Raw genomic sequence first — 14,530 nt, forward strand, 5'->3', positions numbered from 1 at the left:
TTTTAGGTGAAGTGGAATTATCTGGACCATCTTTTCACATTTGTTCATGTCTGATCTCCTCAGATCCGACAGCTGGAATCCACAATCCTTTCCCTAAAGCACCAAAAGCATCAAAGCCAGTCAGGGATTGTCAAAGCCATAGAGCAGGAGAAGCTGAGCTTGAAGAGAGAGTGTGAACAGCTTCAGAAGGAGTTGTCATCTGCAAACAGGAAGGTGAGTTTTGGGTGGTGACCACACAGATCAGTGCAGTGGTTTCCATGTCTCAGAAGCTCAGAGGATAAGCTGGAACTTTGTTCTTCTGAGTTTTGTGCCCTTTGCCTCTCATAAATCTGTGTCTGAAGGAGCTCACAGTGCATCTGCTGTGAGACAGATCTTGTAGCAAAGCACTTATCTAAACATTCCTGGTTTTTAGACTTGAGTTGTCTTGGTATTCAATGGTTCATGAGGGGGGGAAAAAAAACCAAATAAAATTACAAATGGCTGCTTTTCTAAGGGAACTTCTTGTCCCTGATAGATCAGTCAGATGAATTCTCTTGAACGTGAACTGGAAACCAGCTCAGAAAACGAAGGGCTGAGGAAAAAGCAAGTCAAGCTGGATGATCAGTTAATGGAGGTACTTTTCAATCTGTGTTGACTGTGGGCCTTTAGCACTCTTTTACTGAATTTATTTTATTTTAAAACACCTTATGGATGTTGAAATTGAAATTTGTTTCTGTATTTGAGGCAAGGCTGATACTTCCCTCTTCCTTCCTAAAACATGTCACCTCAAATTTCCTATCTGATATTTGTGTGATGCTGCTCTTAATGTAGAAACCTGTTCTTATTTCCTCTGGGAATAATTTGCTGAATTTAAGCTTAATATTATCTAAATCATGATAAAAATATCAATTTACACAGCTTACTGTTAATTTAAAGGCACGAGTGAAAACTTCACTGGAGATTGTTCCAAAAGTTCTGCTGGAGATGGATCATGCTGGATTTCAAAATTTAGGAGTCCTTGCTTATAGGAATGGGCAACTTAATTGTGTTTATTGTGGTCCCATAAGGTCAGCCCAGACCTCCAAGTTCTCTCTCAGCAGTCTTGCCTAAATCCTGGATTTAAACATTAAAACATAATATAAAAAAAAAATCAAAAAACTGCAATTTTGACTTGTTCCATAAGTCAAAGCATCTTCTAGATGAGGCTTCTATAACATTTTAGAAATGGCTTCATGTTTTTCATCCAATGGGAGCCATTAGGCTGAAAATCCTATGTAATTAGTAATAAAACTGTAAAAACCTAATTAGGAAATAGGAGATTTTGACAAGTTAATGAAAAGACTGTTTCTATTCCCTGTGAATTTATTTATATAGTCTTAATTAAGCTTTGGGAAAATGCCAAACACTTAAACCCATAAACACTGAGCCTGGGATTGCATTTTCTGCTGAAATGTGTATTTCAAACAAGCAGGATTTTGTTCCTCCTGGTAACCCTTTCCCAGCAGGTGTGTGCAACATTCACTCAGTGATTTGTGATTTCTAACTCTCTCTTTTGTGCCTGTTCTCCTTTTGTCCATGGCTAACCTGGCTAGAAGTCAGTGGTTGGAACTAGCAGAGAAGGGGGCAGTTCTCTCTCTGAAATAGTGTGTGAAGGTAGAGCAATAATTTTTAATGTACCCCCATAGCATGGAGAAAACATTCCTTTTTTTTTTTTTTTTTTTTTTAATGCATTTCTTTTCTTTTTATTCCATACATATCTGAAGTAAAGAAGCCACTCTTCATTTCAAAGTCAATTTTGGACAATAGCTGCACCAGTTTTGGTTTTTTGTGGTTAATGTGTTGTGCAGTGTGGTTCTGTATCCCAAGGAGCTGTGTGTTCCTAAGGGCTTGCCATGAAAATGGAGATCAATCACCCTATTGCTTCCAAAAGAATTAAAATTAGAAGTGAGAGAATGAAAAGTGGCTTCCTGCTCCCCCATTGACTGTGAGGCTTGAAGGTGTTTGCATATTTACCTCTGGTGCCTGCATGCTTTTCCACCAAGACTGTCCAATGTTTCCTTAAATTAATTAATTTCTGATCCCACTTGGCATCATCCTGGTAGTTTAGCAAGCTCATGATTGTTCCATTTTCTTCCACAGATGAATTCAGCAGGGCTATATTGTTTTTACTTTTTATTTTTAAGATGCTGTTAACATTAATTGACTGTTTCTTCATTCAACATGACAGGAGCCCTGAAAGAAATTCCACCAAAAGCTCATTGTTTTCACTGGTTATATTGTCAGGAAAAGAACAGCTCCTTTATAAAGAGAACTCCTAAATAGCTTTAAAAAGTAAAAATAGTTTTATTTTAAAATATTTATAAACCTATTTTCTGTTTACCTGTACCAGCAGAGATAGGGATGGTAACAGGGCCAGAAGAGCTGCACCATTGTGAAAAATATTTAGTTAGAGGTGAAGTCAATAACTGAAATATTATCTAAATTGATAATTTTGCCAGTTGTGAAAGGAAAATGAAAATCACCAAGATAATCTTACACACCTTTCCTAAGGGAGCAGAGTAATGGTTTTAAGGCAACAGGATCTTTATGGGAAGAAATTATTAATGCTACACAAATTTAATCTGCAAATGAATTTGTCTGAACCATCAGGGATTTTTACTGTTCAGTTCAGGTTCTTTTTAATATAATTAACTTTTCCAACCGTGAGTTACTTACCTGGGTTTTGCTTTAGTCTGGAAAAATTCTAAATTATTTCACATGACTATCTTAGCTCTTAATATCTCCACAGTTAGGAGTGAACATTAGGAAATATCTATAGGGTATTAAATACTGAATTCTGAATGTAATAGCAGAGATAAACGTTCCCTAAAGATTAGAAATAATCAGCACAACTAATAATCAGCACAACTAATAATCAGCACAACTTCAGCCTTCCCCCTTGAAATGGAAAATCATGGGAAATTAAATCTCAACAGCTAAACTTTGATAGGAATTCATCAAAAATTCAGTGACTTTTATAATTCAGGCTTGAAACGGTGAATCAAAGCCCATCTTCCTTTGTGTGAAATTCCATCTTTTTTTTTTTTTTTTTGTTCCATTGGGAAAAAAAAATTTTGCCTGTTCACCTTTTGTCACAGACTCCAGCCTCGTTTCTGTTGCACACCAGAAACCTGTGAGCAAGCTGCTGTCTCTGTAGCACACCTGGCAGAGGGAGCAGGTGCTGAAATTTTTTGGGGGATTTTTTTTTTTTTTTTTTTTTTTTTTTCCTTTGCACAGATGCTCCAGTCCGGGGGGATGCATAACCAGAGCTCCCAGCAGCAGCAAGGCTGTGCCACGGTGCCCAGGGAACAATTCCTGCAGCTCCAGCAGCAGCTGCTCCAGGCAGAGAGGAGGAGTCAGCACCTCCAGGAAGAGCTCCAGAGCAGACCCTCGGCGACAAACATGCAGCAGGTAAGGGATCCCCCTCCCCACACACCTTAAAAAAATTAATTTTATTATTATTATTTGGTTTCTTTGTCTCGGTTTCTTTTGATGATTCTGGTGAGATCCGTTCTCTGTTTATGCCAGTTCAAAAATTAAATTTTGTGCCGGTAAGGATATGTGTTAAAAAAAAAAAAGCTGTTTTAGCATGGTTTTAGCCTGAGCCACAGCTTCATTCTGAAGTTCTCTTAATTTTTTTGGGATTAAAACCACTCCCATCCCCATTTAACTGGCTTTTCTCCCTCTGCTCCATGTGCACTAAGTGTTTATAGGGGCTTTTTTTTTTTGTCTCTTTCCCTCACGCCTGTACCTGGAACTATTATTTTTAAAATACAGAGATATCCATCACATCAAATCCTAATTTGGGCTGTTGCTGTCACGTGGAGTTGTGTCAGTTGTAGCAGAACCCAAATTAATCCTTTTTCTAAGGTTAATTTTCCTAATTTGGCCATGAGACAAGGCACTGTTACTGCTGTACAGAAATTTCAACTTTGGCATTTCCAAGGGAAAACCAATTCCAAGGAAAATGAATTCATCCACTGTCCACCTTGGGCACAATCACTTTTAGTGTTAATTTTTTTTTTATACCTTGTAAAATTGAATTATAGGTAATAGAAAGGTTTGCATCTGCCACATAAAAATTGCCCAAATGATCCTTTTCTTCAAAAAGTAATTGGATCTGTAAATCTCTAAAGCTTTGGCTCAGGTCAAATAAAGTCTTAAAATAATATTACAACTCTATTTTATGAGAAAAGCTAAAGCTCTATATAACCTAAATGTATATTTAGTATTTTATCTATTTTAGATTAGATATTTATTTAGATTTATACTTAGATTAGATGAATTAGATAAAATGCTATTAGCTATTTATTCATCTGGTAGCAGGAAAAAAACACCCCTCTTATATTTTAAATTTAGATTGCAGTCATACTTTAAAATAATACCTTAAAATAATTATACTGAGACTTTGAAGCTCAAAAATCTCTGAATGTGGTAATAGGTATTCCAGAAAAAAAGGTATTATGGACAGAGTATAGGCAGTAACTAGTTTTTCAAAGTATCCAAAACTTGGAGTAAAATTATTCTTTTTAAAGAAAGGCATAAAATCAAAATGTTTCTTTAAAAAAAATGTAAAAATCAAATAATTTCAGGTTAAGTAGAAAGAAATTGATTGCAAGGTTTCTTTTTAAGAGGTGCATCAAAATGTGCAGTTTAATTTAAAAATCAATTCAAGCCATATTGGAGCAGTGGCAGCTGCAAGTGAATGTGCTGGGATTGCATTAGGAGGGATGAGTTTGTAATTCAGATTTTGGAACAATCTGCAGACGAGTCACATCCTGGAACTTGCAATTCTTGAGATGAATTGCTCCTACATTTCCTGGAAAAGCTTTGAGAATTTAAAAATATTTAGAGAGGTTTTGCAAATATTTGCTGTCAAAGCAGTAATGTACTTCATCCCTTTAATTTTTTTTTTTCCTTAAAATGAGTGGATATTCTTGTTTATAACACCCCTTTTTTAATTACATGACTTTCTAAATCATTTTTTAAAACCTGCAGTTATAAACAAAACCAAATTTGTTTGTTTGTCTCCACTTTGCTGCTTCTTGTAAGCACCTCCTGCTTGAATCTCTGTTGATTTATTTTTTTTTTTTCTTTGCCATCCTGATTTTTAGGGTTGAACATTTAGTTGAGCTCATGTCCCTTTTAATGTCCCCTTTAGCACCCTGAAAACTTCCATCCTAATCCCTGTCCATCATCCTTTCACCAGTGAGCACAAGGTCAGGTTCTCTCCATGCTTTCTGTGTAAATTGAATTATTTCATTCTGCTGCTGCTTTGCATTTTGCAGCTTTCTTAGCTCCTGTGGAATGAGGTATCCAAAGTTATCCCTTTTATTTTTTTTTTTTTAATGGAATTATTTTGTATTTACCCTCCTTTGCAGTTTTTCATTGCTTTTTTGATCCTGGTTATCTGTAGTTTTTCATTCATTTTACAGTCAGTCCTGAATTATTTTCATCCAAAGGCTGCTGTTACACGTTTAAATTTCAATAAATTAAATGATAACTCCTGGGCTTTTTCTATGAGTGTGAACCTGTCTGGACTCTTCTAAATTCCCAGTGGTTGTTTCTGCTGTGTCCAGTGCTGTGATTACCTCATATCCCTTTCTCAAGAAAGAAATTTTGGGAGCCTTTTCATTACCCAATATTTCCCAAAGTTTGCCTAGCACCGATTAATATTTCAGTTGCTCAATTCCCCCTTTGTGCAGCTCATTATTTCAAATTTCATGTCACCTCTGACCAGCTGCTTGTTCACTCTGAGGGGAAAAATAACGAGATTTGAGATAAAAATGCAAAATTTTTAAAGGAGGGCCAGTTTGGCTACATTTTTCCTACATGCTTGGCAATCTGTGGGGTTTTATATATATATTACATGAGTTTGTAATGTTATAAATGAGATTTTGAGAAAGTGAGAGAGGAGAATTTCCTCTAAAAATCTTTGCTAACTTAATTATTACCACTGATCTTTTAAAAAGCACAGATGAGAATCCTTAGATGTAGAAAATGCCCCCTCAATCTCCCAGCTGTGTAGTGCTAATACTCCTATTTATGGATATAAAATATAAGATGCTCTGCATGGTTTTTTTCTTTGTGTGTGTGTGTATTTTTTGATGGCTTTTCTTGTTGTTTTTGATTTTTTTTTTTTTGTTTTTGTCCTGTGTTGATTGCTTTGCTTGTATTGGTGATTTTTTTATTTTTCTTCTTATTTTTGATTTTTTTTGTTTTTCTTGTTATTTTTGATTTTTTTTGTTGTTTTTTGTACTGTGTTGCTTGCTTTCCTTATATTGGTCATATTTTTGTTTGTTTTTCTTGTTGTTTTTGATTTTTTTTTTTTTGTTTTGTCCTGTGTTGCTTGCTTTGCTTGTATTGGTGATTTTTGTTTGTTTGTTTTTGTTGATTTGGGGGGTTTTTTTGTTTTGTTTTTGTCCTGTTTTCCTTGCTTTGCTTGTATTGGTGATTTTTTTCTTTGTTTTTCTTGTTGTTTTTGGTTTTTGTCCTGTGTTACTTGCTTTGCTTGTATAGGTGATTTTTTTGTTCGTTTTTGTTGATTTTTATTTTTTTATTTTTTTGTCCTGTGTTGCTTGCTTTGCTTGTATAGGTGATTTTTTGTTGTTGTTTTTGTTGGTTTTGATTTTTTTTGTTTGTTTTTATCCTGTGTTGCTCGCTTTGCTTGTATTGGTGATTTTTTCTATTTGTTTGATTTTGCTGTTGTTTTTGCTTTTTGTTTTTTGTCATGTGTTGCTTGCCTTGCTTCTATTGCTCATTTTTTTGTTTGTTTGTTTGGGGTTTTTTATTGTTGTTTTTGATTTTCTGTTTTTGTTTTTTGTCCTGTGTTACTTGCTCTGCTTGTATTGGTGATTTTTTTCTTTGTTTGTTTTGCTTGTTATTTTTGATGTTTTGTTTTTTGTCCTGTGTTGCTTGCTTTCCTTACATCACTGATTTTTTTCCTCTTCGTTTTTCCTGTCGTTTTAATTTTTTATCCTGCGTTCCTTGCTTCGCTTACATTGCTGATTTTTTTTTTTTAATTAATTAATTTTTTTTTAATTTTTTAAACTTGAATTATACATGTTTTGAAGCCAAACCTGGATACCAGGGTGAAGTATTCCCACTTGCCTTCTTTCTCTAGGCCTTGCTACCGGAGCAGCGAGCAGTGCATGCAGATTCCTACAGGAGGATCGGGCACCTCTGACACCTCTGGCTCCTTTTGATCCCATTCCTTTTCCATCATAAACAAACAAAAACACAGAACTGGCATAAGCTGAGAAATTTTGAGGATCACTTTTTTTTAAATTTTCTCCCCCTTTTCTTATCCCCCCAAAAAAAATCGGCAAAAAAAAAAAAAAGTCTCTGCAGTGTTATTTTTCTTATTTATTTGTCTAGAAGCTATTTTGTGAAAGCTCCAGAAGCTTCCAGAAGCTTTTTAAAAATTTGTTACAAATGGGTTTTATTTATGTTATTTAAAATGTGCAGTTGTTCAGTATGGGAAAGAGCCTATTTTTTTCTCAAATGGTACTAATTTTATATGAGATTTGAAGAAAATCTGGGGTATTTATACTGCATTTTTGTATAAGATGTATAAACTTTTTAACAGGGAAAGATGACTTTTTTTTTTGGATGTAAATGAAAAATAAAATCCTTTTTTTTAAGCATAATGTCTCTTGTCTTCATAGAAATCAGTAATTTCCACTTCAAGAATGAACAGGTTTTAGATAAAATATTTATCTTTTATAATGAATATTGTTATATCAGGACTTCTGGGAAAGATTTGTGGTGGGGATGTACTAAAATACAGAAACTCAGCTTTTCTTTAGCAGATGTACCTGAAAATTTAAGAAAATGTGGGATCTCGTACTGCTGTGGCCATAAAGTAAAAAGAGAACATTATTGTTTATTGGATTTTAAAAAAATCTATTTATTTTGTCTCAAACTACTTGATTAAATTAGGATTTTAATACTTTAATGGTTCAGCAAAACTCCTCTTTAAGGCCTGTGATTTTTCTAGTTGGTGCCATGAACCATTTCAGCTGTTTTGCTTGTAAAAATCTTTTTTTCTCTTATTTTTAATGACCTTAAAGCTGCTGCCTGAGCTGACTTCTCTCATTTAACATGAAATAATGTGAAATGAGATCATTTAAGGTAAAAAAAAAAAAACAGGGATCACTGGTATTGAGACCTCTCTAATTCTTCTTTTTCTCATAATTACTCACTCAAGGCTTCTGCAACCAATGGGAAGTGGAATAGTGAGTCCCAGGGTTCTGAATTCCAATCAAATTCCATTAATTCAGAAAAATATCCACTCCACCCACACTGTAAAACTGTTTTTTTATGTGACTCCAATGAAAGCTTTTTCATAAAAATTGAATTATCACAAAACCTCATAGACAGATTTGAGTTTCTGATGCTACAGCAAATAAAATGTTGAGTGAGCTTAAATCATCCCTTCCCCCCTAATGGGATAATTTTGTAGGGTTTTAAATGAGGAATTCCCTACCTGAAGCAGATTTTCATTTATCCTCCTCCACAAGTGGGATGGGTTTGGGTTTGAAAGTGTTTTATTTTGAGTTGGTGCTTTCTCCAAGTGAATATCCTCAAATAACTGCCTAGAATTTGAGTAGCATTAAAAGAAACTCAATTTTCCTGCAGTCAGGAAATCCAAACAAGTGCTTTTGTAATTCTTGATGTTTCTTATTTATTTGGGAAAATTTCCCTCAGGTGTTGGTGTAACAGTGCAATGACACAGAATTATGATGCTTTTAGTGGTCACCTGGCTGAAAAAAAAGAAGAAATCCAGTTTAGGGTTAGGAAAACTCATCTAAAAAGATGTAAAAATGAAGTTTGAAATCCTACTTCTTTTGGATATTGCTCAATTTCTCTCTGACATGGGAAAATTACCTTGTCAAACATGACCTTATGACTTCACCTTATTTTTTTATTCTAAAACCATTCAATTGGCATTTTGTTTCCCCACATTCATCAGAAATTTGGCAGCACCAAAGAACAAGAAAAGGAAATTACCCAGCTCTGTTACAGACAATACAGAACTCAGAATTTGATATAATTTTTCCTTGATTTGATAATTTCAAGTGTAACTTAAACCTGGAAAACCAGAGCAATGCTGAGAGCATCCTTGAAGTGTTGCCATAATATTTTGCTTCAATTCAGTGTTTATTAATTTAGTTGCCTCTAAATCAAACTGAAATGTGGAGCTATTTTCTTGAGCAGAAACTGGAAAAACAAAACAGACCTGGTGAATGGGAACTGATTTTTAACTGATTTTTTTTTTCACATAAATGTTGCTTTTTAGGAGGGTCATGAGCAACTTCTAAAAACGATGGAAGAACGAATGATGGATGTGGAGCAGAAATTAAGGCTTGTGAAGAGGCTTCTCCAGGATAAAGTAAATCAGCTGAAAGAACAAGTAAGTGTTCTTGGATTTCCTCAAACCTTCCCTATTCCTTCTGTAAAACCCCTAAGTGAGCAAAAGCTGCAAGGTTGTTGTTCAGAATAAAGTTAAAATTGGTTTTTTTGAATGCTTTAGAGCTCAAGTGTAGCATATTTGCCCAAAATTCCATAAAATTCCAAATTGGGAACTGAGTTTGCTACTCATTAATTTCTTAAATCAAGATACAAAAATCAAATTTCAGCTGAGGATGCTAACTGGAAAAGTTGCTTAGAAAAGATGGAAAAAATAATTTCTTGAGGAGAAAATCAAGTATTGATTTCTTTGAGGCCTCCTGCCCCGAATTCATCCTTTGTTTGATGTGGTTTTGGGGTTTTTGGAATTATCTCTGTGGAATCACTGGGCTTGTGGATTCTCTTGTGCACTAAATTTATCCTTAGAGGATAAATGCTGTAAAGCAAAAACTCACCTGACAAGTTTAATTTGAAACCTTCTATTATCTACTCCATCTCCTTAAAAAAAAAACCTTTCCAGTCTCAAAATACTCACAGCATCTCTAAAGACCCTGAATATTTAATGATACAAATGGGGTTTTCCTTTGATATTCGAGTTTTAATTAATACTTTTCCCTACTTCCCCACCCTCCTGTGGAGTTTTTGGTTGTCATTTGCTGAGTGCCTGTGTCCCATTGCCAACCCAGCTGTCCAAGAACACCAAGGCAGATGTGATGGTCAAGGATCTCTACGTGGAGAATGCCCAGCTGCTCAAGGCCCTGGAGGTGACAGAGCAGAGGCAGAAAACTGCAGAGAGGAAGAATTATTTGCTGGAAGAGAAAATTGCCAACCTCAACAGGATAGTGAAGAACTTGGCCTCCCCCTCCTTCAGCCCAGCAGCAGAGATCAGGTCATAGCAAAGCTGTTGAGTGTCACAGCCCCGTGCACTTTACTGAAATGGGAATATTTCAGCTTCTCACTGCGTTGCCTTTTTTTTACTGAGTGAGTTTTAGTTACAAATGCAGAGCTGATGCCCAAACTGGACACTGCCAAAGGAGAATTTTGTTGGTTCCCAAACTGGTTTTCTGCTAAGTTTTGCCTAAAAGTAATCATCACTACGTAAAAAAATCCCAAACTTATGTTTTTCTAAGCTAACTTATTTTGATGCCTTGGCTTTCATTTAAAATCCAAATTCTGAATTTCCTCTACTGGATCATCTAGATTGAAGCAAAGGCCTAAAGCAAAATCAGATTGTTGAATTGAAAACTTAATATTTTCAGCTTTCTAAAATACTTCATGCTCCAAACTTAGAAATGCTGATGGGTCATTCTTCAACCCTGTCAGCAGAAATGTTATTGAAGGCAGGACTTTGCTGGTATGGACTGTGTCCTGTAAACTGATTCTGGTTTCTCTAAAGCAATTATTCATTATTCTGGGTTGTTCCTCATGGCTGTGTCTCTTCAAAGCTCAGAAAAAAAAAAAAAAGAGATTTATTTAAAATACTGAACTAGACTACTGCCTCCTACTAAGTGTGACAGTATTTTATCTGAAGAAATTTCCCAACTATTAAAAAAAGACTATTATTTCTTTATTTTTTTAAGCCGTGCTGCCAGACAACTCTGAATTGTAGAGGCCTTACTGTTTTTGTATATGGAAATAAGTTAAACCAAGCCACTCAGCAGAAGCCAAGATGTTTTGTTTATGTGGTTTGTAAATTCAGTAAAGCAGTGCAGTGTATTTATTAAACAGCAGGCAGAGGAATGAAGAGGGGCACTTGGATGATTTTGTCAGTGGGATCCTGTTGCTGGAACCCACATGAACATGGAGCTTTGCCAGGAATGCAGCATTTGTTCTGACCTGAGGAATCATTTGGAAAAATCTTGTCTTTTGTAGTTAATCCTAGTACAGAATCTAAGTCTGTCATTAGTTGTGAAGAAACACATTCAGTGTCATTATGAAGAACTCAGGGAATAGCAGCCTAAATCAGCTTCCTTCAGCTATACATGTGGGTATTAATGTCAGCAGAAGGAGATAAACACACCTTAGGGAAAGCAGGATAAGCCAAATTGGATTTGGGTGTTACCCAACATGCAGAGGAGCATCAAGGTTTGGGATGAGAGCTGGAATCTCCCCTTGGATCAGTGCAGAAATGCAATTTTTTTTGGGAACAGCTTCAAGACAGAGGGGTTTGACAGAGGAGCAGCTGGATAAGATAAACCTGCTCAAGGGTTTGTGTGCCCTGCCTCCCTCAGACCAGTAAGACACAAATAAGTCAAACTGGGGACAGGGGCCATACTGGAATACTTGAAACTGCAGCTCTTTAAATAAATGTGATTGAGGAGGGGGAGGGAAGAGCTGTTTTATCTCAGACCACTGGCAAGCTGATAATTCTGTCAGGAGCCAAAAGTCCTCCAGAAACTGGGGTAACAGTGCCTGCAAGCTGTGGAGCAGCCTCTGCAAAGTGACTTTTACTGTGTACTGATGTGGCTGAGAGGATGTTCCCTGTGTCTCTGAGGTTACTTACCAATTTTGGAGGGTTTGTGGTCTGAACTAGACCCAGGAAATGACCTTTTCCTCCTTTTCCTCCTCCATTGCTTTGTGCAGGCAGCAAAGTGGAAATGGAAATAGGATCATGGAAGATCATCGTGTTGGAGTCCTCCTAAATTATTTCACTGCTGTGCTCTTTTAAATGCATGTAGTGGAGATTTCTCCAAGTCATCCCAAATTCAAGGATTTTCAGATTTTTCAGAGGCTGCAAAAAATACTTTCACAAAATGGAAATGTCTTAAATTGATAGAAACTTGAGGGTTTAAAAACCTGAAGCAGTAATTTCTTGTTACTTTTACTATTCATCACCAAGTGGTCTGAATTATATTATAATAAATCTCTGTGTGGGTACCAGGGCTGTGTGTTGGCCAAGTGGGAACTGAGCACACCCTAAACCCATGCTGTGGAAATTAGCAAAGTTCCAAAATAATTCCAGGAAACAAAAGAAATAAGGTTCAGCACTGTATTTGGAAAAAAATACTATCTAGTGCATTTTAAGACTACTTCATACCTTGACCTTGATTTACTTGTATCTGTGACCAAAATCTAAAAGGAAGGAAGGAATATTTCACTTAAATTATTGTGCAATTACTTTCTTGTTGCTCAATTTAAAGGCTGGACTACTTAACTTAATTCTTTTAATCTCCTGGTAGTTACCAGGCTTTAATAAACCAAACATAGACATTGCTAGAGCACAGCACCAAAAAGGGAGAAGCAGAAATAGGGAAAAGGGACTTTTGGCTTTTCCCTTTCTCCCCTTTCTTACCTTGCTCTACTTCTCTTTCATTAAACTTCAAAAAAAAAAAAAAATCTTGTTGGTAAACACTTTTGAGGCAAAACTCCAATTTCACTGGAAGATTTTGTGTGAATTCATTCTCAGAAGTGCCTTTTGCCTTCCTGTACTGTACTGGCTGGGTTGCCACAGGAAAATTCAGGACAATCCCTTCCCAAAGGGAGGGATCCCAGAGAAAGGCAGAGCTGCTTCCAGACGGGTGTCACGTTGCTCCTTAATTCATTGTGTCAGCTCAGAAGAGAAGCAGCTGTTTTACAAAGTCCAGGCTACTGAAAATAAGCATAGAAACACATAATTTATTAAGCATTAGGGATGTTTTGTGCATGAATGTGTCTCCTATGCAGAATAGGCAAAAAAAAACCAAAGTATTTAATGTTATTGTTGCAGTCAAAAATCACTGAAATTCTAGGCCTTGTTCTTACAACAGGTCCTGCCACGTCAGATATGAACCACTTCATTACCAGAAGGTGTTTTAAATGTTTTCAACTCTTACTTTTCTGAATCACTGTGAAAATAAAGGCACATAGACATTTCAGGTTGGGGGTTTTGGAAGGGGACAAGTTAAACAGAGGTGTACAAAATTCAGGCAGTTGAAGTGCTGCTTGTCAATTTAGAGCGATTTAAAAATCAACATTGTGGCACAATTTAAATACAAGGAAAATTGAGTTGTTTGAATTCTGACTGGGGAAAGAAAAAGGATTGTAACATACTTGATTTTAGCCAAGTTAGGTGTTAGGTACAGCAGGGGGCAACAGTCTGGATTGATCAAGGGTAAAATCCTTTTGTTTACTTCCAGCAAATGCCATCCCTGTCACTCAGGTTTTCCATCATTTCCCTGTTCAGTGTCATTTCATGGCAAACAACTTCTGTATAAAGGAAAACAAATGTATATTTTTTTTTTCTATGGAGTTTGTTTTGTTCTGGTGTAATATATTGTCCTTAGAACATCATGTAAAACTGAAAGATGAAGCAACTGACACACTATTTATAATGAGCATAAAAAATACATTAATGTATGATGCATATTTGTGTCTTTTGTTTTTTATCCAGCATGAAAATCATGGAATAATTTGGGTTGGGAGGGACCTAAATCCCTTCCAGTCCCACACCTTCCACTCTCCCAGGTTGTTCCAAGCCCCAATGTCCAACCTGGCTTTGGACACTTCCAGGGATCCAGGGGCAGCTGCCACCTCTCTTCCCATGGATGCTGTGAATACTTCAAGTAGTATCTGAAAATGTATCAAAGGCATGCACAGTAACAAAAAGGATGGTTTGACAGCTCTGAAAAAGTCGTTTCTTCCATTATAAAAGTTTGAAATTGAAATGTAAAAACCTGACGGGTAGTGAATGCACCTTGGCTTATTTTCAGCTGAAATTGCATCCCTACTCCTTACCTTTATGTGGGAGCATTGAATGCTTGTTGCAAGCCTTTCACAGAGTCATGGAATGGGAAAGGCTGGAGGAATCCACAGTGAGTCCCTGCTCCATCCTCCTGGTCAAGCACTGCTGTGTCCAGTCCTGGGCCCCTCACAAGACACTGAGGGGCTGGAGAGCGTCCAGGGAAGGGAATGGAGCTGGGGAAGGGAATGGAGATTTCCTGAGGGGGCTGAGAAGGGGCTGGAGAATTCCTGAGGGAGCTGGGAAGGGAATGGAGAATTCCTGAGGGAGCTGGGAAGGGAATGGAGAATTCCTGAGGGAGCTGGGCAGGGGCTCAGCCTGGAGAAAAGGAGGCTCAGGGGGGCCCTTGTGGCTCTGCACAACTCCCTGACAGGAGGGGACAGC

At 36.7% G+C, this 14,530-nt stretch overlaps 1 protein-coding gene across 5 annotated transcripts in view; it reads left to right on the plus strand.

The window, feature by feature from the left end:
- The window catches only part of NIN (ninein), a 56,466-nt gene extending 42,695 nt beyond the window's left edge, over nucleotides 1–13,771 (plus strand). For 2 of the 5 annotated variants that reach the window (XM_088166425.1, XM_088166429.1), the window contains 5 exons: nucleotides 64–213; nucleotides 515–613; nucleotides 3,256–3,429; nucleotides 9,320–9,433; nucleotides 10,116–13,771. In XM_088166425.1, coding sequence (XP_088022551.1) covers nucleotides 64–213; nucleotides 515–613; nucleotides 3,256–3,429; nucleotides 9,320–9,433; nucleotides 10,116–10,325 — 747 coding nt within the window. In that variant the 3' untranslated portion in view covers nucleotides 10,326–13,771. Of the gene's footprint in view, nucleotides 1–63; nucleotides 214–514; nucleotides 614–1,571; nucleotides 1,633–3,255; nucleotides 3,430–7,141; nucleotides 7,668–9,319; nucleotides 9,434–10,068 lie in introns of those variants that run through there. The other 3 variants (XM_088166426.1, XM_014885899.2, XM_088166427.1) reach the window with 3 other exon arrangements.
- The last annotated feature ends 759 nt before the right edge of the window (nucleotides 13,772–14,530 follow it).

This window comes from Sturnus vulgaris, chromosome 6, assembly GCF_052056855.1.
Source record: "Sturnus vulgaris isolate bStuVul1 chromosome 6, bStuVul1.hap1, whole genome shotgun sequence".
Lineage (NCBI taxonomy): Eukaryota > Metazoa > Chordata > Aves > Passeriformes > Sturnidae > Sturnus > Sturnus vulgaris.